This window comes from Mobula birostris, chromosome 10 (assembly GCF_030028105.1).
Source record: "Mobula birostris isolate sMobBir1 chromosome 10, sMobBir1.hap1, whole genome shotgun sequence".
In the NCBI taxonomy this organism is placed as follows: Eukaryota; Metazoa; Chordata; class Chondrichthyes; order Myliobatiformes; family Myliobatidae; genus Mobula; species Mobula birostris.
In genome coordinates, this window is record NC_092379.1 from 43,932,969 (window position 1) to 43,957,604 (window position 24,636).

Consider the following 24,636-nt stretch of genomic DNA (forward strand, 5'->3'; position numbering starts at 1 on the left):
TCTCACCGATATACAGGAGGCCACACCCAGAGCAACAGGTAGTCGACCCCAACAGACTCACAGGTGAAGTGTCGCTTCACCTGGAAGGACTGTTTGGGCCCTGAATGGTAGTGATGGAGAGTGTGGGGGCAAGTGTGGCACTTGTTCTGCTTGCAAGGGTAAGTGCCAGAAGGGAGATCAGTGGGGAGGGACAAATGGACAAGAGAGTCATGTAGGATTCGATCCCTGCTGAAAGTGGAAAGTGGGGAGAAGGGAAAGGTGTGCTTGGTGGTGGGATCCCGTTGGAGATGGCGGAAGTTGCAGAGAATTATGTGCTGGACGCGGAGGCTAGTCGGGTGGTAGGTGAGGACAAGAGGAAATCTCTCCCTGCAGGGGTGGCATGAGGATGGGGTGAGAGCAAATATTCGTGAAATGGAAGAGAGGTGAGGGCAGCTTTGATGTTGGAGGAAGGGAAGCTCCTTTCGTTGAAGAAGGAGGACATCTCCTTCATTCTGGAATGAAAAGCCTCATTCTGAGAGCTGATACGGCAGAGCCAGAGGAACTGAGAGAAGGGGATGTCATTTTTATAAGTGACAGGCTGGCAAGAGGTATAGTTCAGGTAGCTGTGAAAATGAGTAGGTTTATAAAAGATATCAGTAGATAAACTTACTGCAGAGATAGAGACAGAGAGATCAAGGAAGAGAAGGGAAGTGTTGGAAATGGACCAGGTAAATTTGAGGGCAGCTTGGAAGTTGTAGGCAAAGTTGATGAAGTGGACGAGTTCAGCACTGGTGCAGGAAGCAGCACTAATGCAGTTATTGATGTAGTGTAGGAAGAGTTGGGGCATGATACCAGTGTAGGCTTGGAACATAGACTGTTCCACGTAGCCGATGAAAAAGCAGGCATAGCTGGGACCCCCACGAGTGCTCGTGGCTTCACCTTTTAGTTTGAAGGAAGTGGGATGAGCCAGAGGAGAATTTGTTGAGGGTGAGGAACAGTTCCGCCAGAGAGAGGAGAGTGGTGGTGGAGGGGAACAGGTTGGGTCTGGTGTCCAGAAAGAAGCAGAGAGCTTTAAGGCTGATGGGGGCTGGAGGTGAGTAGGGACTGGACTGGAGGTGTGTTGGGACTGGACATCCGAAGTGAAAATGAGACGACCAGGGCTAGGGAACTTGAAGTCATTGAAAAGATCAAGAGCGAGTGATGGGTCTACCTGGACAAGTAGGTTTGTGGATTTTGGGTAGGAGGTAGAAATGGGAGGTGCAGGTTGAGGGAATAATGAGGTTGGTGGTGGTGGGTTGGAGATCCCCAGAGTCAATATGGTTGGTGATGGTGTGGAGGACAATGGCCTGGTGCTCCTTAGTGGGGTCCTGTTCCAGGGGTAAGTAAGAGGAAGTGTCTGAGAGCTGGCGCTGGGGCTCAGCAAGGTAGAGGTCAGTTCGCCAGACTACTACAGCACCTCCCTAATCTGCAGGTTTGATGGTGAGGTTAGGATTAGTGCGGAGGCAGTGCAGAGCGGAGTGTTGAGAAGGAGTGAGGTTGGAAATGAGAGGAATGTTGAAGTCGAGACGGTTGGTGTCCCATTGGCAGTTGGCAATGAAAAGGTCCAGAGCAGGCAGAAGACCAGGGTGGGGTGTCCAGGAAGAGGAGTAGGGTTAAAGATGGGAGAAGGGGTCACTGGTGTGGGGTGGGGCATCCTTGCCTAAGAAATAGGCTCAGAGACGGAGATGGTGGAGGAAGAGCTCGGCATCATGGTGGGCACGGAACTCACTGAGGTGTGTGTGCGGGGAGATAAAAGTGAGGCCCTTACCGAGGACAGAACGGTCTGCCTCAGAGAGGGAGGTTGGAAGGAATTGTGAAGACCTGGCATGGATGAGAGCTGGGATTGGAGTGGGGGAGGGGGTTGGTAGTGTGTGAGGAGGGGGAGGATTGAGGTGTTCAAGGAAGGTGATAGATGGGTGAATAGAAGAGAACTCGTAGGGGGGGAGCCAAGATGGAATATATTGTGTGTGCTGCTCTGAATTTATAGTATCTGTTGAACCTCTTGTGTTTAATCTCTGGTGTGTTTCTGGTTTTTAATTGTGAGGAGAGTTAATTTGCTCCAAAAACAATAATTCGACCTCAGGGATAGAAGAGCTTCAGGAGTCTATTCAGCAGTGGCGGGAATTGAACCCGGGTTGCCAGTACAGTAAAGCGTTGTGTGGACCGCTACGCTACCGGGCCGCCCCGCGGTTCACTTGGAATCCAGCACTGTGTATGGAGTATATGATCGACAGGATTGTGTTAAAAACAAATCCAGTGCACTCCTTGGCTGGCGGGGTGGAGACACGTCTCTACCAAAGGAGGTGTGAAGCGCTCTTTCCCTCCGCCAGCCTGCAGGTCACCCTTGGGCAAGGTGTAGTACCTGCCACCTGCCTAGCCCCCCAATCTGGGTTATGTGAAGCTAAGGGAGCAGGTGGTGGATGGTTGTATGAGCAGCCGGTGCAGATCACAAGTCCAGGTTATGCCACCACTGATGCCAGGCAGACAATCTCTGAAGAGTATTGAAAATGGCTGGGGGTCACACATCTTGTAAAGACACTGGCCAGAAGGCGGCAGTGACAAACCACTTCTGTAGAAAATTTTGCCAAGAACAATCATGGTCATGGAAAGACCGTGATTGCCCACATCACACGACACGGTGCATAATGGTGACGTCATATGACACGGCACATAATGATGAAGCAGCTTAATTTCCAACTGACAAATGCTGGAAATCCAGAGTAACACAAGCAAAATGGAGCAACTCAGGAGATTAGAGAGCTGGATAAAGAGCCAACATTACGGGCTGACCTCCAAGAGGTCCACAGCCTTGTTGTGGTTTGAAGGCTTGCATGCCTCAATGACCCAGAGAGCTATGCTGGCTGGGGTCGGGGCTTTGTGCTTTGACTCTTGGTAGGATCGCCCATGCCGAACAGGTCAAAGGGTAGAGGTCAAACTAAGAGTGGTCCAGCAGTCCTCCGGATTTGGGGCTTCAGCTCAGAATTGTTACGGAAACAGTAGTGAAGATTCCTTCTACGTCTGAGTGCTGACGATACTCCTGAGTCTCCAGCCGGGGCTTGCATGGCTGACAGTAGTGAAAACGGAGAGAAGCCACGACGTGATGAAGGGAGTCCTGAAGATCGTCAGAGACAGAGGACCTTCATTGCAGAAAGTAAAGTCAGTTTCAGTCCGAGACCCTTCATTAGGACTCACTAATACTTTGTGATTTGTGAAACCGACCATTGTGTGTGGGACATTCTGACTCTGCCCAGCTGAAACTACACAGGGGGAAGGCATCAGATCGGTATCGGCACCTTGTGAAAGATATATCCCTGCCTGTTAAGGCCCAGTTCAGGACAGATCTGTTTCATCACTTAAATCTCTGTTCAGTTGAATATTCAGGGTGCCATGCGTCAACCCTGTAACAGAAAGGGTTCTGCTAGTTGGGACGTGCTACCATTGTAATTATGCGATTCTGTCAATCTGCCTGACTCTATTCAAAATGTTCACATTAAGTAGGTGATTAGTTAATCAATCATGGTGTCAACAAAGTCAAAGTAAAATTTATTATCAAAGTAGGTATGCGTTTCCATCTACAACCCTGAGATTCATTTTCAATAAATCTATGGAATAAAAACATTAACAGAATCAATGAAAGACCGCGATAACTTGGGGGTCAGCCAGAGTGCAAAAGGCAACAGCTGTGTAAATCCAGAAAGAAAGAAACAATAAGCAATAAATAAGCAATAAATATCGAGAACATGAGATGAAGAGTCCTTGAAAGTGAGTCCGCAAGTTGTGGGAACATTTCAGTGATGGAGCAAGTGAAGTTGAGTGAAGGTAACCCCTTTGGTTCAAGAGCCTGTATCACCTTCCTGATGGTTGAGGGGTAATAACTGTTCCTGAACCTGGTGATGTGGGTCCTGAGGCTTCTGTACCTCCTTCCTGATGGTTGAGGGGTAATAACTGTTCCTGAACCTGGTGATGTGGGTCCTGAGGCTTCTGTACCTCCTTCCTGATGGTTGAGGGGTAATAACTGTTCCTGAACCTGGTGGTGTGAGTCCTGAGGCTCCTGTACCTCCTTCCTGATGGTTGAGGGGTAATAACTGTTCCTGAACCTGGTGATGTGGGTCCTGAGGCTTCTGTACCTCCTTCCTGATGGTTGAGGGGTAATAACTGTTCCTGAACCTGGTGGTGTGAGTCATGAGGCTCCTGTACCTCCTTCCTGATGGTTGAGGGGTAATAACTGTTCCTGAACCTGGTGATGTGGGTCCTGAGGCTTCTGTACCTCCTTCCTGTTGGCAGCAATGAGGGAGGGAGTTGGATGATGGATGCTAATTTCCTGTGACAATGTTTCATGTAGATGTGCTTTACCTGTGATGGAGTGGGCAGCATCCACTACTTCTTGTAGGATTTTCCGTTCAAGGGCATTGGTGTTTCCCTACCAGGCTGTGCTGCAGCCTGTCAATATACTCTCCACCACACATCTATAGAAGTTTGTCAAAGTTTTAGAGGTCACGCTGAATCTCCACAGGCTCTCAAGGAAGTAGAGGCGCTGCCGTGCTTTCTACAATGGAATTTACAATAAAAACTCCACGTAAACACAGATTGCCAAACAACCAATGTGCAGAAGAATGCAAGTTGTGTATTAAAGAAAAGCAGGGAACTTGAGTTGTAAACTGTTCTTGAAATGTGAGTTTGCAGTTTGCAGGAAATCTGAAAAATAGTGCCTGGAGAGTAAGAATCTCTCGGATTCACCTGCACCCTACATGAGGACTGAAAAGGGTTTTCGGCTTGAAACATCGACTGTGTATTCAATACCTTAGATGCTGCCTGACCTGCTGTGTTCCTCCGACAGTTTGCATGTGTTGTCTGGGTTTCCAGCTTCTGCAGAGCCTCTCGTGTTTATGAAGACCCTCCCCATTCCTGCAATTGTTGCTCCGGTGTTTCTCCATTCTCCAGTCCCCCACCTTCCTTCCTTCCTCCTGCGACGGCGGCAATCTACTGGTCTCCAGTCTACAATCACAAACTGAACTGGCATTATTTCTTTCGCAGTTTGCCGTGCAGCCGCACTCTTTGGGTTGAAAGAGGTCGGCGAAGATGAGCAACGGACATTGCTGTGGTCGGACAATTTCGTGTCACGGGATAAAGCCATGTCACTAAAGCGGTACCAGGTAATTGACCCACGGAAGAGCCAATGAGAAGCTCCCATTCCGCCCCCGCCCCCAGAAACTGCACCATTGTGAAACTCCACTCAGCTTTTAAATTTCATGATGTTGATGCTGTAGTTACAAGGCATTCCTTCCCTCCACTAGCCTGCATGTCAGCCTTGGGCAAGGTGTAGCACCTGGTTAGACCCCCCCCCCCACCACTGATCAGGGTCACGTGAAGCCATGGGGGCAGCTGGTGGATGGTCGTATGAGCAGCCAGTGCAGATCAAAAGTCCTGGTGATATAACCACTGACGCCAGGCAAACAATCTCCGAAGAGTATTGACAATGGTTTGGTGGGCGAGGGGGTGGGGATTAACCATAGAACATAGAATAGTACAGCACAGTACAGGCCCTTCGGCCCACAATGTTGTGCCAACCCTTAAACCCTTCCTCCCATATAACCCCACCACCTTAAATTCCTCCATCTCCCTGTCTAGCAGTCTCTTAAATTCCACCAGTGTATCTGCCTCCACTACTGACTCAAGCAGTGCATTCCACGCACCAACCACTCTCTGAATAAAAAACCTTTCTGTAATATCCCCCTTGAACTTCCCACCCCTTACCTTAAAACCATGTCCTCTTGTACTGAGCAGTGGTGCCCTGGGGAAGAGACGCTGGCTGTCCACTCTATCTATTCGTCTTAATATCTTGTATACCTCTATCATGTCTCCTGTCATCCTCCGTCTCTCCAAAGAGTAAAGCCCTATTTCCCTTAATCTCTGATCATAATCCATACTCTCTAAACCAGGCCCCATCCTGTTAAATCTCCTCTGTACCCTTTCCAATGCTTCCACATCCTTCCTAAAGTGAGACGACCAGAACTGGACACAGTACTCCAAGTGTGGCCTGAGCAGGGTTTTATAGAGCTGCATCATTACCTCGCAACTCTTAAACTCTGTCCCTCGACTTATGAAAGCTAACACCCCATAAGCTTTCTTAACTACCCTATCTACCTGTGAGGCAACTCATATTGTCCCCACCTTCATCAAGTTCCCTCTCATTGGTAAATACCGAAGAGAAGTATTCATTGAGGACCTCGCTCACTTCCACAACCTCCAGGCACATCTTCCCACCTTTATCTCTAATAGGTCCTACCTTCATTCCTTTCATCATTTTGTTCTTCACATTATTGAAGAATGCCTGGGTTTTCCTTTACCCTACTCGCCAAAGCCTTCTCATGCTCCCTTCTTGCTCTCCTCAGCCCCTTCTTAAGCTCCTTTCTTGTTACCCTATATTCCTCAATAGATCCATCTGATCCTTGCTTCCTAGACCATGTATGCCGCCTTCTTCCACCTGACTAGATTTTCCACCTCACTTGTCACCCATGGTTCCTTCAGCCGATCATTCTTTATCTTCCTCACCGGGACAAATTTATCCCTAACATCCAGCAAGAGATCCCTAAACATCGACCACATGTCCATAATACATTTCCCTGCAAAATCATCATCCCAATTCACACCCGCAAGTTCTAGCCTTATAGCCTCATAATTTGCCCTTCCCTAATTAAAATTTTTCCTGTCCTCTCTGATTCTATCCTTTTCCATGATAATGTCAAAGGCCAGGGAGCGGTGGTCACTGTCCTCCAGATGCTCACCCACTGAGAGATCTGTGACCTGACCTGGTTCGTTACCGAATACTAGATCTAGTATGGCATTCCCCCTAGTCAGCCTGTCAACATATTGTGACGGGAATCCATGCTGGACATACTTAACAAACTCTGCCCCGTCTAAACCATTGGAACTAATCAGGTGCCAATCAATATTAGGGAAGTTAAAGTCACCCATGACAACAACCCTGTTATTTTTGCACATTTCCAAAATCTGCCTCCCAATCTGCTTCTCGGTATTTCTGCTGATACCAGGGTACCTATAGAATACTCTCAATAGAGTAACTACTCCCTTCCTGTTCCTGACTTCTACCCATACTGACTCAAAAGAGGATCCGGCTACATTACACACCCTTTCTGTAGCTGTAATAGTATCCCTGACCAGTACTGCCACCCCTCCTCCCCTTTCCCCCCTCTCTATCCCTTTTAAAGCACTGAAATCCAGGAATATTGAGAATCCATCCCTACCATCTTGTAAAGACAATACCCAGAAGAAGGCGATGGCAGACCACTTCTGTAGATAACATTTGCTGAGAACATTCACGGTCAGCAGACCGTGATTGCCCACGTCATATGACATAGTGGTTATGATGTGCACACAGTACTGTATTTGTCATCGTGGAGCAGAAAGCGAGTTTGTAACTCCGGCGGGAACAAAGGATTTTGGGAATGGCGAGGGTGGAGCACCCCAGGAGGCGTGTGGGACAGGTGGCAGAGAAGGAGTGCCAGGGGTGGGGGGGTGCAGACACACCCAGCCCTGAGACACCAGGCAAGGTCACTTGATTCCAAAAATTGGTTTATTAATCATTACAGGATGTCTCTCTGGTGCCTCCCCCTCCCTTTCCCTTTTTCCAACCATGATTCATTCCCCTCTCCCTGCCCCACTTCCCACTCAGTCCGCAATAGACACCCGTATCAAAATCAGATTTATCATCGCTCACACATGTCATGAAATTAGATTTCTTTTGTGGCAGCAGTACATAAAATCACTACAGTACTGTGCACCCTTGATCTTTAGATGTGCTCCTAAGACTTTTGTACAGTACTCTTCCTCATTATGATCTTGCATTTTGCCATTTACCTGTGCTGCATTTTCTGGGCAGCTTTTACACTTTATTCTGTACTTTGATTATTTTACCCTGTTCTGCCTCATTGTACTGATCTGTGTGAACAGTAGGCAAGACAAGCTTTTCACTGATTCTTGGTATGTGCATGAAAATCACAGGAGGTCAGCAGTTTCTGACATACTCAAACCACCGTCTGTCACCGGCAATCATTCCACGGTCAAAGTCACTTAGATCACAAATTCTTCCCCCTCTATTCTGATGTTTGGTCTGAACAATGACTGAACTTCTTGACCATGTCTGCATGTTTTTATGCATTGAGTTTCTGCCACATGCTTGGCTGATGAGATATTTTATATTAAGGAGCAGGAGCACCTAGTAAAATGGTCACTGAACGTATGCCACGTCATACTGGTATACCGTCTGCATGGATTGATACTTCTTTTCCTCACACAGAAAATGAATTACTTTCTTGGGATGAACGGAATCTGTATGAAGGATTTGCTGGTCATGAACTTAAATCGCATGCTAAGGCAATACCCAGAAGATTACAACATCTTCCCAAAAAGCTGGCGTTTACCATCTGAGTAAGTTTAAAGACCACCTCGAAATGGAGTGGGGCTCTGTTCATGCGTGTGTGTGTTTCAAACTTTCAAAGTACATTTATTATCAAAGAATATGTAAATTATGCAACCCTGAGATCTCCTTGCTTGTCAGCAGTTGCAAAGGAAGAAATCCAAAAGAACCCAATTAAAACTAAAGGCCAACACCTGATGCGCGGAGAAAGGGAAAAAGCACAAATCATGCAAACAGTAGAAGCAGCGACAACGTTGTGAACCAAAATCTGTATGGTCTCTCTGAACCATAAAGTGTGTGTGTGTGTGTGTGTGTATAAGTTATGAAAAGATTAAAGATTAGCCTTACTTGTCACATGTACAGTACATCGAAACATGCAGTGATATGTGGTCTCAGGCACAGAGCCGAGAGTGCATCGAACCGGCAGAGCCCGGGTCACAAGAGCGAGGAACGACCTGAGATTTGGACGATTTAAGTGCCGGGCCAGATTGAAAAGGTCAGGAGGTGATGAATGGGCTGGTATTCAGCTCACTGCTTGGCAAGGTTTATTGAGCAGTGCGCTGAACTGAGGCCGTGGCCTGCAACGAACAGGCTCCTGGACTGGCTGCAGTGACGACTGGCTTCATGTCAGTGCATTCACTTCTGTCAGCTTCAGTTCTGAAAGTTATTTGCTTACTTTTATTGTTGGCACGATTTAATTTTGTTTCTGCCCATTGGGTGTCTGGCAGTCTTCACTTTTTTAATGGGTTCTTTTATGTTTCATTGTTCTGTGGCTGCCTGTAAGGAGACGATTCTCAGGATTGGATGTCGTATACCTACTTTGATAATAAATGTACTTTGAACTGCGTCAATGACACTTAGCACCACTTTCCCATCTCTATTACATCAAAGATTAAAGTTCAAAGTAAATTTATTATCAAGGTACATATATGATATGACCTTGAAATTTGTTTTCTTGCAAGTAGGATAGAATTTGTGAAAGACTATAAATAACAAAGACTGACAAACAACCAATGCGCAAAAGAAGACGGATTGTGCCAAGTTGCAGAGTTCTTGAAAAAGAGTCCATAGAGTTGTAGAATGAGTTGAGGGTGGAGGTGAGTGAAGGTATCCATGCTGATGGTTTAGGGGTAATTACTGTTCCTGAACCTGATGGTGTGGGACCCCAGTCTGCTTGGACCTCTTTGTCCAATGAGCTAAGAGCATGGGTGTGGATGTTGGATGCTGTTTTCTTGTGGCAGTTAAGTGTACTCAATGGTGGGGAGGATTTTGCCTGGCATGGACTCTCTATAAACTCTTCCATTAATGCACTTTGGTCTGAAGATGAGATACGTTTAAAAAAAAAACCTCAACATATTTCATCTTAGCAATCTTTGTTGAACATACACTCAAGTTGCAAGGGTCCATTAAGTTAACACCTAATGGAAAGAGATATTAAATGACCATTACCAGTCTCTCCTTCCATGTCCCCACCATCGCCCCCTCATACTCTCCCTGTCACTTCCTCTGTTGCTTCCTCTTCCCACTCATCCCCACTCCCCTCTTCCAATACTCCTCCCACTCCCCTGCCACTCTGCTCTTGCACTCCCCTGCTCCCAATCCCCCATGCATGCCCTCCAACACACACCTCCCAATCCCCTCTTTCACTCCCCCCAACACCCCTCCCACTCCCCTCTCTGAGTCCTCTCTCCCACTCCTCCCTCCACTGCCGCCTCCCCTCCCCTCTCACATCTGTATCATACAGCTCTCCAGTGATGTGGATGCAGTGTATAAGATATAGCTGACCAATCTCCCATCATTGCCCAAAGGCAAAAGTACCCACATGATCCACCTCCAAGTTTGCGGATGACACGAAGCTGGGCGGCAGTGTTAGCTGTGAGGAGGATGCTAAGAGGATGAAGGGTGACTTGGATAGGTTAGGTGAGTGGACAAATTCATGGCAGATGCAATTTAATGTGGATAAATGTGAAGTTATCCACTTTGATGGTTAAAAACAGAAAACAGATTATTATCTGAATGGTGGCCGATTAGGAAAAGGGGAGGTGCAACGAGACCTGGGTGTCATTATACACCAGTCATTGAAAGTGGGCATGCAGGTACAGCAGGCGGTGAAAAAGGCGAATGGTATGCTGGCATTTATAGCAAGAGGATTCGAATACCGGAGCAGGGAGGTACTACTGCAGTTGTACAAGGCCTTGGTGAGACCACACCTGGAGTATTGTGTGCAGTTTTGGTCCCCTAATCTGAGGAAAGACATCCTTGCTATAGAAGGAGTACAAAGAAGGTTCACCAGATTGATTCCTGGGATGGCAGGACTTTCATATGAAGAAAGACTGGATGAACTACGCTTATACTCGTTGGAATTTAGAAGATTGAGGGGGGATCTGATTGAAACGTATAAAATCCTAAAGGGATTGGACAGGCTAGATGCAGGAAGATTGTTCCCAATGTTGGGGAAGTCCAGAACGAGGGGTCACAGTTTGAGGATAAAGGGGAAGCCTTTTAGGACCGAGATTAGGAAAAACTTCTTCACACAGAGAGTGGTGAATCTGTGGAACTCTCTGCTACAGGAAACAGTTGAGGCCAGTTCATTGGCTATATTTAAGAGGGAGTTAAATATGGCCCTTGTGGCTAAAGGGATCAGGGGGTATGGAGAGAAGGCTGGTACAGGGTTCTGAGGTGGATGATCAGCCATGATCATACTGAATGGTGGTGCAGGCTCGACGGGCCGAATGGCCTACTGCTGCACCTATTTTCTATGTTTCTGTGTTTTCTATGATTGTTATAATGACTGCATCTCTCACCTGCTTAAAAAAATTATGGTGTCAAAGGCAAGTTCTCATTCAATAGTCAACAAATTAGGAAAAGAGGTGGCGCGGTGGGACTTGTGAGGCAAAGGGATGGTGTGGTGGGACTTGTTAGGCAAAGGGATGGCGCGGTGGGACTTGTTAGGCAAAGGGATGGCCCGGTGGGACTTGTTAGGCAAAGGGATGGTGTGGTGGGACTTGTTGGGCAAAGGGATGGCGCGGTGGGACTTGTTAGGCAAAGGGATGGCCCGGTGGGACTTGTTAGGCAAAGAGATGGCCCGGTGGGACTTGTTAGGCAAAGGGATGGCGTGGTGGGACTTGTTGGGCAAAGGGATGGCGTGGTGGGACTTGTTAGGCAAAGGGATGGCCCGGTGGGACTTGTTAGGCAAAGAGATGGCGTGGTGAGACTTGTTGGGCAAAGAGATGGCCCGGTGGGACTTGTGGCCTCCAGTTAAATTGACAGCAACAAAAGAGAGTTAATTTAAAATAAGTCTCTGCAATCAGCAGCAAATATAATTCAGCCATGTCTCCTGACTAAAAGCAGTGAGTGAAGGAGAGCTGAACAAGGTACGGAGGGAATGGATCTTTGATGTAGAAAGGAAAGCTAAGGGTCCAAGTTCATAACTCCCTGCAAATGGCCATGCAGATAGGTAGGGTGGTCAAGAGGGTGTACAGAAGTCTTTGCCTTCTTGGTTGTACACTCAGTACCCGAGTAAAGACAACATTTCACAGCTGTAAAAAGCTTCAGTCAGCCTCCATTTGGAGTATTGTTGCAGTCTGGTCACCCTATTGCAGGAAGGATACGGAGGCTAAGACTGCAGGACCATAAGACACAGGTGCAGAATTAGGCCATTTGGCTCATCGAGTTACACAGGCGTGGGGACACTTGGTTGGATTTTGAGGACGGGTAACTAGACCATAGACAGGGACTTGGCCTCCACAGCTGTCTGTGGCAACAAACTCCGCTGATTCACCACTCTAGCGGTAGCTCGGGAGTTACCAACCTGTTTTATGCCATTGAACCCTACCGTTAACCAAGGGATCCGTCGACCACAGAATGGGAATCTCTACAAGACTAGCTGAGAAATTCTTTCTCGTATCCGTTGAAAATGGACGTCTCTCTATTTTGAGGCTGTGCCCTTTGGTCTGAGACTCACTTGAGAGAGGATGCAGAAAAGGTTGGCCAGGATGCTGCCTGACTGAGAGAGTATAAATCTCCTTTGTCTCTACATTGAGGTTGGACAAGATTGGGATTTTTTTCTTGGGAGTGCAGGAAGCCGATGGAAGTTTATAAACATTGGACAAGATTAGATTAAGAGATTAGATTATGAGGACACTGAGTCCATGTTTATTGTCATTTAGAAATGCATGCATTAAGAAATGATTCAATGTGCCTCCAGCATAATATCACAGAAACACAGGACAGACCAAGACTAAAAGGGACACAAACCACATAATTATAACACATAGCTACAATAGTGCAAAGGAATACCGTAATTTGATAAAGAGCAGACCATGGGCATGGTTTAAAAAAAAGTCTCAAAGTCCCAATAGCCCCAACATCTCACGCAGACAGTAGAAGGGAGAGACTCTCCCTACCATGAGCCTCCAGTGTTGCAAACTTGCCGATGCAGCATCCTGGAAGCACCCGACCACAGCCGACTCTGAGTCCGTCCGAAAACTTTGAGCCTCTGACCAGCCCTCCGACACCGAGCACCATCTCTGCTGAGTGCTTCGACCCCGCCCCGGCCGCCAAGCAACGAGCAATGCCGAGGATTTGGGGCCTACCCCTCCGGAGATTTCAGATCACACAGTAGCAGAGGCAGCGAAACGGGCATTTCAGAAGTTTCACCAGATGTTCCTCCGTGCTCTCACGTCTGCCTCCATCAAATCAGAATTGTGCACGGCGCCCCACTTGACAGATAACAGATATTCATCACCGGAGTGGCCGCAGCGCGCTGTGTCGTGCCATCATCTTCTCCTCTGCAATTGGGTTATTTTATCTGGAGGATGAGGAAAGTTTATAAAGGTTGGACAAGTTTGGGTTATAGACAATGGACAATAGGTGCAGGAGTAGGCTATTCGGCCCTTCGAGCCAGCACCGCCATTCACTGTGATCATGGCTGATCATCCACAATCAGTACCCCGTTCCTGCCTTCTCCCCATATCCCTTGACTCCGCTATCATTAAGAGCTCTATCTAACTCTTTCTTGAAAGCATCCAGAGAATTGGCCTCCACTGCCTTCTGAGGCAGAGCAGTCCACAGATCCACAACTCTCTGGGTGAAAAAGTTTTTCGTCAACTCCGTTCTAAATGGCCTACCCCTTATTCTCAAATTGTGGCCCCTGATTCTGAACTGCCCCAACATCGGAAACATGTTTCCTGCCTCTAGCGTGTCCAATCCCTTAATAATCTGAAATGTTTCAATCAGATCCCCTGTCCTTCTAAATTCCAGTGTATACAAGCCCAGTCGCTCCAATCTTTCAACATATCACAGTCCCAGCATCCCAGGAATTAACCTCGTGAACCTCCGCTGCATTCCCTCAATAGCAAGGATGTACTTCCTCAAATTTGGAGACCAAAACTGTCCACAGTACTCCAGGTGTGGTCTCACCAGGGCCCTGTACAACTGCAGAAGGACTTCTTTGCTCCTATACTCAACTCCCCTTGTTATGAAGGCCAACATGCCATTAGCTTTCTTCACTGCATGCTTACTTTCAGTGACTAATGAACAAGGACACCTAGATCTTGTTATACTTCCCCTTTTCCTAACTTGACACCATTCAAATAGAAATCTGCCTTCCTGTTCTTGCCACCAAAGTGGATAACCTCACATTTATCCACATTAAACTGCATCTGCCTGCTCAACCAACCTGTCCATCCTGCATTATCTCAACATCCTACACACATTTCACACTGCCACCCAGCTTCGTGTCATCTGCAAATTTGCTAACATTACTTTTAATCCCTTCATCTAAATCATTAATGTATATTGTAAATAGCTGCGATCCCAGCACCGAGCCTTGCAGTACTCCACTAGTCACCGCCTGCCATTCTGAAAGGGACCCATTAATCCCTACTCTTTGTTTCCTGTCTGCCAGCCAATCTTCTATCCCTGTCAGTTCCCTACCCCCAATACCAGGTGCTCTAATTTTGCCCACTAATCTCCTATGTGGGACCTTATCAAAGGCTTTCTGTAAGTACAGGTACACTACATCCACTGGCTCTCCCTTGTCCATTTTCATAGTTACATCCTCAAAAAATTCCAGAAGAATAGTCAAGCATGATTTCCCCTTCATAAATCCATGCTGTCTTGGACTGATCCTGTTTCTGCTATCCAAATGTGCCACTATTTCATCCGTTATAATTGACTCCAGCATCTTCCCCAGCACTGATGTCAGGCTAACTGGTCTATAATTCCCTGTTTTCTCTCTCCCTCCTTTCTTAAAAAGTGGGATAACATTAGCTACCCTCCAGTCCTCAGGAACTGATCCTGAATCTATAGAACATTGGAAAATAATTACCAATGCGTCCACGATTTCTAGAGGGTTGTTTTGTCTGGGGTGCAGGATAGAAACATAAGGTTTCGGGGCTAAGGACTGGAGGCCTGTCTGAATGTATGAGTGGATGGGTGAGTGGCAGAGTGAGAAAGGAGCTTTACAGAGTCATAGAAAAGTACAGCACAGAAACAGGCTCTTTGGCCCATCTAGTCCATGCTGAACCATTTAAACAGCCTAGTCCCATTGGCTGCACCGGGACAACAGCTCTTCATACTTCCTACCATCCATGTACCTATCCAAACTTCTCTTAAACATTGAAATCGAGCTTGCAGGCACCACTTGCGCTGGCAGCTCGTTCCACACTCTCACCACCCTCTGGGTGAAGAAGCTTCCCTTCAGGTTCCTGTTAAACTTTTCAGCTTTCACCTTTAACCTGTGACCTCTGGTTGCACTCCCTCCTAACCTCAGTAGAAAAAGCCTGCTTGCTTTTACCCTATCTCTACCCCTCATAATTTTGTGTACCTCTCATTCTTCCGCATTCCAAGGAATAAATTCCTGACCTACTGAGCCGTTCCTTGTAACTCCTCCAATCTATCTCCCAGACCCGGCAGCATCCTTGTAAATTTTCTCCGTATTGTTTCAACCGTACTTACGACTTTCCTGTACGTTTGTAGGTGACCGAAACTGCACAGAATACTCCAAATTTGCCATGTTTTGTTGCTTGTGTTGCTCTGCTGAACATCGTGGGCATGCTACGTTGTCACCGGAATGTGCTGCCCCCCAGCACACTTTGGTTGTGTTGTCTGTTAACACAAGTGGCATGTTTCACTGTCTGTTTCAGTGCACCTCCGATAAGTAAATGAACCTGATCTGATCTGAATTGTGGTCTGTAAAAAAATAAGGTTGTATAATCAACGCATAGAGTTGGCATGATGTTTATCATTGTTTTATGCCCCAAAGCTGGTTTGTTTAAAGATGATCTTAAAGGAGAGTTTAACCTGTCAAATCTCACCCATTTTTGCCAGAATGTGTGTTGATATTTGTCCCTGCTGATCCTTTGTTTTGCCAATGCAAATGACACATTTCACTGTATGTTTTGACGTACCTGTGACGTATCTATGAATCTGAACTTTTAACAGTGAAATCAGCAAATCTGGTTGATGGAGGGTTTACAGAAACGTAAACCACAGTAGACAGTAGTGATGGCTGGAGTTGAGTAGTGTGGAAGAGAACAGGGGTGCAGCGGGCGTGCTGGAATCCGTGCTGGTCTGGGGTGGCTGGTTGCTCCTGTCGGTGCTGTCCTCTAGTGTCCACTCCATGGAATACAAGCTTGATTGCTTGCGGCGGACCCAGCACGAGACAAGCTCATTTGCCCTCGCCTGCTGAACCGGGGCAAGTTGAGGAACTGCTGCATGCTTATTCCTGCCTCCAGGTAAACATCCCAAGCACACCATCAAACTTCAGGCCTGTGCTATAATTTTTGGTGACTGTATGTCCTATCATAACTGTATGTACTATGTGTGTCTTTGTGTGCTTGTGCTTTGCAACTTTGGCCCCAGAGAAATGCTGTTTCATCTAGCAGCATACATGTGTACGGCCAGATGAGAATTAAACTTGAGCTCAACCTTGAACTTAAAGACCTTATGACCTTCTTCTCTCAGTACTAATGAGTGCTTCTCGCTGCAGATATCTTGATTTTGCGGCCTACTATAAAGCCGGGAAACCCGAGACCTTCATCTGCAAGCCAAATCCTGAATATGACTGGCGTGACATCTTTTTGACCCAGGACATCAGAGATACGCAGTCCGGGAAGGACGTGATCTGCCAGATCTACATTCCGAAGGTACTTTACTGCACTCATGACTCTCTGCCTAGAACGTTAACTCTTTATCTGCATTCTGGTTTCCCTCTTGCCCCTTCTCTTCTCCTCCTCCTTCCCTTTCTCCCACAGTCCACTGTCCCCTCCTATCAGATTCCTCCTTCTTCAGCCCCTTGCTTCTTCCACCTATCACCTCCCAGCTTCTTACTTCATCTCCTGCCCCGTCCCCACCCACCTTTCTCCTCACCTGGTCTCACCAATCGAGCTCAGCTCTCCTCAGGTCTACCACCAGCTCCTTAATCTTTTTCACAGTAAGCTGCAGGTAATTCTGCTCACACCATGTGACACAGTTTCCTACTGTAGCCCTGTACTCAGCCTCATCTCCCTTGCTGATGCATCCAACTATGGCAGAGTCATCAGAAAACTTTTGAAGATGACAAGACTCTGTGCAGTAGTTGAAGTCCAAGGTGTAAATGGTGAAGAGAAAGGGAGACAAGACAGTCCTCTGTGGAGCCCCAGTGCTGCTGATCACTCTGTCGGACACACAGTGTTGCAAGCACACGTACTGTGGTCTGCCAGTCAGGTAGGCAAGAATCCATGACACCAGGAAAGCATCCACCTGCATCGCTGTCAGCTTCTCCCCCAGCAGAGCAGGGCGGATGGTGTTGAACGCACTGGAGAAGTCAAAAAGCATGACCCTCACAGTGCTCGCTGGCTTGTCCAGGTGGGCGTAGACATGGTTCAGCAGGTAGACGATGGCATCCTCATCTCCTAGTCGGGGCTGGTAGGCGAACTGGAGGGGATCTAAGTGTGGCCTGACCATAGGCCGGAGCAGCTCCAGAACAAGTCTCTCCAGGGTCTTCATGATGTGGGAGGTCAATGCCACCGGTCTGTAGTCATTGAGGCCGCTGGGGTGCAACGTCTTCAGCACAGGGACGAGGCAGGATGTCTTCCACAGCACAGGAACCCTCCGGAGCCTCAGGCTCAGGTTGAAGACGTGGCGAAGTACTCCATATAGCTGAGGGGCACAGGCTTTGAGCACCCTGGTACTGACACCATCCGGTCCTGCAGCCTTGCTTGGGTTGAGACGTTTCAGCTGTCTTCTCACCTGTGCAGCTGTGAAGCCCACTGTGGTGGTTTCGTGTGGGGAAAGGGTATCATCATGAGAGCAGAGTGGGCGGCTGTGAGGAGGGGTAGGAGGGGAGAGTGGAATATGTGTTGGTTGCGGGCCGACAACAAGTGACTCATGTGGAGGATGGGCAGGGGCCACAATGTCAAATCTGTTAAAGAACAGGTTAAGTTCATTGGCCCTGTCCACACTGCCTTCAGCTCCTCTGTTGCTAGTTTGCCGGAACCCAGTGATGGTCCTCATCCCACTCCAGACCTCTCTCATGTTGTTCTGCTGGAGCTTCCACTCAAGCTTCCTCCTATACCTGTCTTTAGCCTCCCTGATCCTGGCTTTCAGGTCCCTCTGTATTGCCCTGAGCTCCTCACTATATCCATCTCTAAACACCCTCTTTTTAGCGTTCAGGATGTCCTTAATGTCCTTTGTTACCCGTGGCTTGTTATTTGAATAACGAAGGACAGTTCTTGTCGGAACATTGCAGTCCTTCCGTGACCATGATAGTTCTTGGCCAATTTTTCCACCGAAGTGGTTTGCCATCGCCCTGTTCTGGGTAGGGGTGGGTGACCCCCAGCCATTATCAATACTCTTCAGAGATTGTCTGCCTGACACCAGCGATCGCATAACCAGGACTTGTGAACTGCACCGGCTGCTCATACGACCATCCACCCCCTGCTTCCACGGCTTCACGTGACCCTGATCCAGGAGCTAAGCAGGTGATACACCTTGCCCAAGGGTGACCTGCAGACCTTACATCTCCTTTGGTGGAGACCTATCCCACCCCGTTACTCAACCAAGATAATGGAAATTTTATTACTGCCCTGGTGGTAATTTTGTGTTTGGACCGGGTATCCACAGCATTCGGTCACTGTGAATGATAGGCTGGTGGGAATGGTGGAAATTTGGGTAAGAAGGAAATCGGGGGATTTGAAGATGTGTGGGTTGAGTGGGATAGTGGGGGGCATAATTCACGAATGGAATAAGGACTTGAGGGATAGGGTGGGCAGGAATTTCCATTAGCAAATCCCTTTTCTGATTGTTGAGCCAACTTCACATGCTAAACTGATTATGCATTGGAAAACCATAGAAAACTACAGCAGAGAAACAGGCCTTTTGGCCCTTCTTGGCTGTGCCGAACCATTTTCTGCCTAGTCCCACTGACCTGCACACGGACCATATCCCTCCATACACCTCCCATCCACGTATCTGTCCAATTTATTCTTAAATGTTAAAAAAGAACCCGCATTTACCAGCTCATCTGGCAGCACATTCCATACTCCCACCACTCTCTGTGTGAAGAAGCCCCCCCTAATGTTCCCTTGAAACTTTTCCCCCCTCACCCTTAACCCATGTCCTCTGGTTTCTTTCTCCCCTTGCCTCAGTGGAAAAAGCCTGCTTGCATTCACTTTATCTATACCCATCATAATTTTATATACCTCCGTCAAATCTCCCTTCATTCTTCTACGCTCCAGGGAATAAAGTCCTAACCTATTCAATCTTGCTCTGTAACTGAGTTTCTCAAGTCCTGGCAACATCCTTGTAAACCTTCTCTGCACTCTTTGAACCTTATTTATATCCTTCCTGTAATTTGGTGATCAAAACTGAACACAACACTCCAGATTCGGCCTCACCAATGCCTTATACAACCTCATCATAACATTTCAGCTCTTATACTCAATGCTTTGATTAATAAAGGCCAATGTACCAAAAGCTCTCTTTACGACTCTATCTACCTGTGACGCCACTTTTAGGGAATTTTGTATCTGTATTCCCAGATCCCTCTGTTCCACTGCACTCCTCAGTGCCTTACCATTAACCCTGTATGTTCTACGTTGGTTTGTCCTTCCAACGTGCAATACCTCACACTTGTCTGTATTAAACTCACTCTGCCATTTCTCAGCCCATTTTTCCAGCTGGTCCAAGTCCCTTTGCAGGCTCTGAAAACCTTCCTCACTGTCTACTACACCTCCAGTCTTTGTATCATCAGCAAATTTGCTGATCCAATTTACCACATTATCATCCAGATCTTTGATAAAGATGGCAAATAACAATGGACCCAGCACTGATCCCTGTGGCACACCACTAGTCACAGGCCTCCACTCGGAGAAGCAATTCTCTACTACCACTCTTTGGCTTCTTCCATTGAGCCAATGTCTAATCTAATTTACCACCTCTCCATGTATACCTAGTGACTGAATTTTCCTAACTAACCTCCCATGCGGGACCTTGTCAAAGGCCTTACTGAACTCCATGTAGACAATATCCACTGCCTTAAGTGCACTTAAAGGATTGACGGTGGATATGCAATGGCAAGCATTTAAAGGTTGCATGGATGAACTACAACAATTGTTCATCCCAGTTTGGCAAAAGAATAAATCAAGGAAGGTAGTGCACCCGTGGCTGACAAGAGAAATTAGGGATAGTATCAATTCCAAAGAAGAAGCATACAAATTAGCCAGAAAAAATGGCTCACCTGAGGACTGGGAGAAATTCAGAGTTCAGCAGAGGAGGACAAAGGGCTTAATTAGGAAGGGGAAAAAAGATTATGAGAGAAAGCTGGCAGGGAACATAAAAACTGACTGTAAAAGCTTTTATAGGTATGTTAAAAGGAAAAGACTGGTAAAGACAAATGTAGGTCCCCTACAGACAGAAACAGGTGAATTGATTATGGGGAGCAAGGACATGGCAGACCAATTGAATAATTACTTTGGTTCTGTCTTCACTAAAGAGGACATAAATAATCTTCCAGAAATAGTAGGGGACAGAGGGTCCAGTGAGATGGAGGAACTGAGCGAAATGCTTGTTAGTAGGGAAGTGGTGTTAGGTAAATTGAAGGGATTGAAGGCAGATAAATCCCCAGGGCCAGATGGTCTGCATCCCAGAGTGCTTCAGGAAGTAGCCCAAGAAATAGTGGATGCATTAGTGATAATGTTTCAAAACTCGTTAGATTCTGGACTAGTTCCTGAGGATTGGAGGGTGGCTAATGTAACCCCACTTTTTAAAAAAGGAGGGAGAGAGAAACCGGGGAATTATAAACTGGTTAGCCTAACGTCGGTGGTGGGGAAACTGCTGGAGTCAGTTATCAAAGATGTGATAACAGCACATTTGGAAAGCGGTGAAATCATCGGACAAAGTCAGCATGGATTTGTGAAAGGAAAATCATGTCTGACGAATCTCATAGAATTTTTTGAGGATGTAACTAGTAGAGTGGATAGGGGAGAACCAGTGGATGTGGTATATTTGGATTTTCAAAATGCTTTTGACAAGGTCCCACACAGGAGATTAGTGTGCAAACTTAAAGCACACGGTATTGGGGGTAAGGTATTGATGTGGATGGAGAATTGGTTAGCAGACAGGAAGCAAAGAGTGGGAATAAACGGGACCTTTTCAGAATGGCAGGCGGTGACTAGTGGGGTACCGCAAGGCTCAGTGCTGGGACCCCAGTTGTTTACAATATATATTAATGACTTGGATGAGGGAATTAAATGCAGCATCTCCAAGTTTGCGGATGACACGAAGCTGGGTGGCAGTGTTAGCTGTGAGGAGGATGCTAAGAGAATGCAGGGTGACTTGGATAGGTTGGGTGAGTGGGCAAATTCATGGCAGATGCAATTTAGTGTGGATAAATGTGAAGTTATCCACTTTGGTGGCAAAAATAGGAAAACAGATTATTATCTGAGTGGTGGCCGATTAGGAAAAGGGGAGGTGCAACGAGACCTGGGTGTCATTATACACCAGTCATTGAAAGAGGGCATGCAGGTACAGCAGGCGGTGAAAAAGGCGAATGGTATGCTGGCATTTATAGCTAGAGGATTCGAGTACAGGAGCAGGGAGGTACTACTGCAGTTGTACAAGGCCTTGGTGAGACCACACCTGGAGTATTGTGTGCAGTTTTGGTCCCCTAATCTGAGGAAAGACATCCTTGCCATAGAGGGAGTACAAAGAAGGTTCACCAGATTGATTCCTGGGATGGCAGGACTTTCATATGAAGAAAGACTGCATGAACTGGGCTTATACTCGTTGGAATTTAGAAGATTGAGGGGGGATCTGATTGAAACGTATAAAATCCTAAAGGGATTGGACAGGCTAGATGCAGGAAGATTGTTCCCGATGTTGGGGAAGTCCAGAACAAGGGGTCACAGTTTGAGGATAAAGGGGAAGCCTTTTAGGACAGAGATTAGGAAAAACTTCTTCACACAGAGAGTGGTGAATCTGTGGAATTCTCTGCCACAGGAAGCAGTTGAGGCCAGTACATTGGCTATATTTAAGAGGGAGTTAGATATGGCCCTTGTGGCTACGGGGATCAGGGGGTATGGAGGGAAGGCTGGGGCGGGGTTCTGAGTTGGATGATCAGCCATGATCATAATAAATGGCGGTGCAGGCTCGAAGGGCCGAATGGCCTACTCCTGTACCTATTTTCTATGTTTCTATGTTTCCCTTCATCCACTCTCCTGGTAACCTCCTCGAAAAACTCCAACAGATTGGTCAAACATGACCTACCATACACAAAGCCATGTTGACTCTCCCTAATAAGTCCTTGTCTATCCAAATGCTTGTAGATTCTGTCTCTTAGTACTCCCTCCAATAACTTACCTACTACCTACGTTAAACTTACCGGCCGATAATTTCCTGGATTACTTTTCGATCCTTTTTTAAACAACGGAACAACATGAGCCACTCTCCAATTCTCCGGCACCTCACCCGTAGACAGCGACATTTTAAATATTTCTGCCAGGGCCCCCGCAATTTCAACACTAGTCTCCTTCAAGGTCCGAGGGAACACCCTGTCAGGTCCCGGGGATTTATCCACTTCAATTTTCCTCAAGACAACAAGCACCTCCTTACTTTCAATCTGTACAGTTTCCATGATCTCACTACTTGATTCCCTTAATTCCATAGACTTTATGCGAGTTTCCTTAGTAAATACAGATGCAAAAAACCTATTTAAGATCTCCCCCATTTCCTTTGGCTCCGCACGTAGCCGACCACGCTGATCTTCAAGAGGACCAATTTTATCCCTTACAATCCTTTTGCTCTTAATATACCTGTAAAAGCTCTTTGGATTATCCTTCACTTTGACTGCCAAGGCAACCTCATGTCTTCTTTTAGCCCTCCTGATTACTTTCTTAAGTATTTTCTTGCACTTCTTATACTCCTCAAGCACCTGATTTACTCCCTGTTTCCTATACATTTCATACAACTCCCTCTTCTTCTTTATCAGAGTTGCAATATCCCTTGAGAACCAAGGTTCCTTATTCCTATTCACTTTCCCTTTAATCCTGACAGGAACATACAAATTCTGCACACTCAAAATTTCTCCTTTGAAGGCTTCCCACCTACCGATCACATCTTTACCAGAGAACAACCTGTCCCAGTCCGTGCTTTTCAGATCCTTTCTCATTTCTTCAAATTTGGCCTTCTTCCAGTTCAGAACCTCAACCCTAGGACCAGATCTATCCTTGTCCATGATCAAATTGAAACTAATGGTGTTATGATCACTGGAACCAAAGTGCTCCCCTACACAGACTTCTGTCACTTGTCCTAACTCATTTCCTAACAGGAGATCCAATATTGCATCCCCTCTAGTTGGCCCCTCTATATATTGATTTAGAAAACTTTCCTGAACACATTTTACAAACTCTAAACCATCTAGACCCCTAACAGTATGGGAGTCCCAATCAATATATGGAAAATTAAAATCCTCTACCACCACAACTTTATGTTTCCTGCAGTTGCCTGCTATCTCTCTGCAGATTTGCTCTTCCAAGTCTCGTTGACTATTTGGTGGTCTGAGTGGGATTGATCAGAGGGAATTTTGAGGGTTTCTGCGTCGAGGGCTGGAGTAGGGGTAAGTCTGAAGGAAAGAACCAGATGCAGGTAGACACAAGAGTTTCTGCAGGTCCAAAATGCTGGGGGAAGTTAGCAGGTCAGGCAGCATCTATGCAAAGGAAAAAAGAGTCGACATTTCAGCCCAAGACCCTTCATCTGGAATGCAGACACACATTTCAAAAATTAGTTACCAATGCGGATGGCAACCGGATGCCTGCGTTCTGATCACTGATGGGATCCCTCTGCCTCCAGGGAAGGAGCCTGTGGCAGCCTATCGCTGTGTGGTGGCTCAGGTGGCCAGAGGGTAGGCCTCTACAGTGTCTCTTTCTCTTTTGACAATGGATTTTATATTCTGGGTTTTTCCCCATTCTTTCCTGTTTTTTATTTGAGTGGGCAGAGGGTGGGGGGATTTGGGGGTTGATGTTCTGTGTTTTGTGCAGGGGGTGGGGGATTTGTGGGGGTTGATGATTGTGTTGCTGTTCTTTTTTCTATGGGGGGTGGGTGCATGTGTTTGATGTTTCTCTTTCAATGACCTCCATGTTTTTTCCTTTGTTTCGTGGCTATCTGGAGAAGATGAATCTCAGAGTTGTACACTGCATACATACTTTGATAATAAGTGAAACCTTTGAACCTCACAGTGTGTTAACTCTTCCTCTACTTGTGCAGCCCTTCACTTTGGATGGTTTCAAGTTCAACCTCAGGCTCTACGTCTTGGTTACTTCCTGTGACCCTCTGCGGATATACCTCTACAATGAGGGTCTGGTCTGCTTTGCCACTAAAAAGTATTCCGAACCGACCGAAAAGAATTTAGTAAGTGACACATTGACTTATCTTGAAGACATACAGTTAATTCTCTGAAAGTACGATCCTACTTTTATAAGAGGTTAATTCTTGCCTAATTCACTGTTGTATGGAAGTAATCGACTCGGGTGGGATCTTGCTGTTACGTTCCCAACCCCAGCCAAAAGCTGACTACTCTGTCTGTGGGGGCGGGGAGTGGGAGGTTGGTGTGGTTACAGAAGCATCTCCTAACGAGTCTAGTTCGCAAAGTTTACAAGACAAGGTCAGGAAAAGCCCTTCCCACCATTGAGCATGTCTACAAT

The 24,636-nt window shown here is 46.8% G+C and overlaps 1 protein-coding gene across 1 annotated transcript in view; it reads left to right on the forward strand.

Moving 5' to 3' along the window:
- The first annotated feature begins 5,087 nt into the window (after positions 1-5,087).
- LOC140204491 (tubulin polyglutamylase ttll6-like) overlaps positions 5,088-24,636 on the forward strand; it is a 59,094-nt gene continuing 39,545 nt past the window's right edge. Inside the window, exons 1-4 of the mRNA XM_072271197.1 lie at positions 5,088-5,171; positions 8,336-8,466; positions 16,449-16,605; positions 24,200-24,343. Of these exons, the coding sequence (XP_072127298.1) occupies positions 5,151-5,171; positions 8,336-8,466; positions 16,449-16,605; positions 24,200-24,343 (453 nt within the window). The 5' untranslated portion in view covers positions 5,088-5,150. The remainder of the gene's footprint in view (positions 5,172-8,335; positions 8,467-16,448; positions 16,606-24,199; positions 24,344-24,636) is intronic.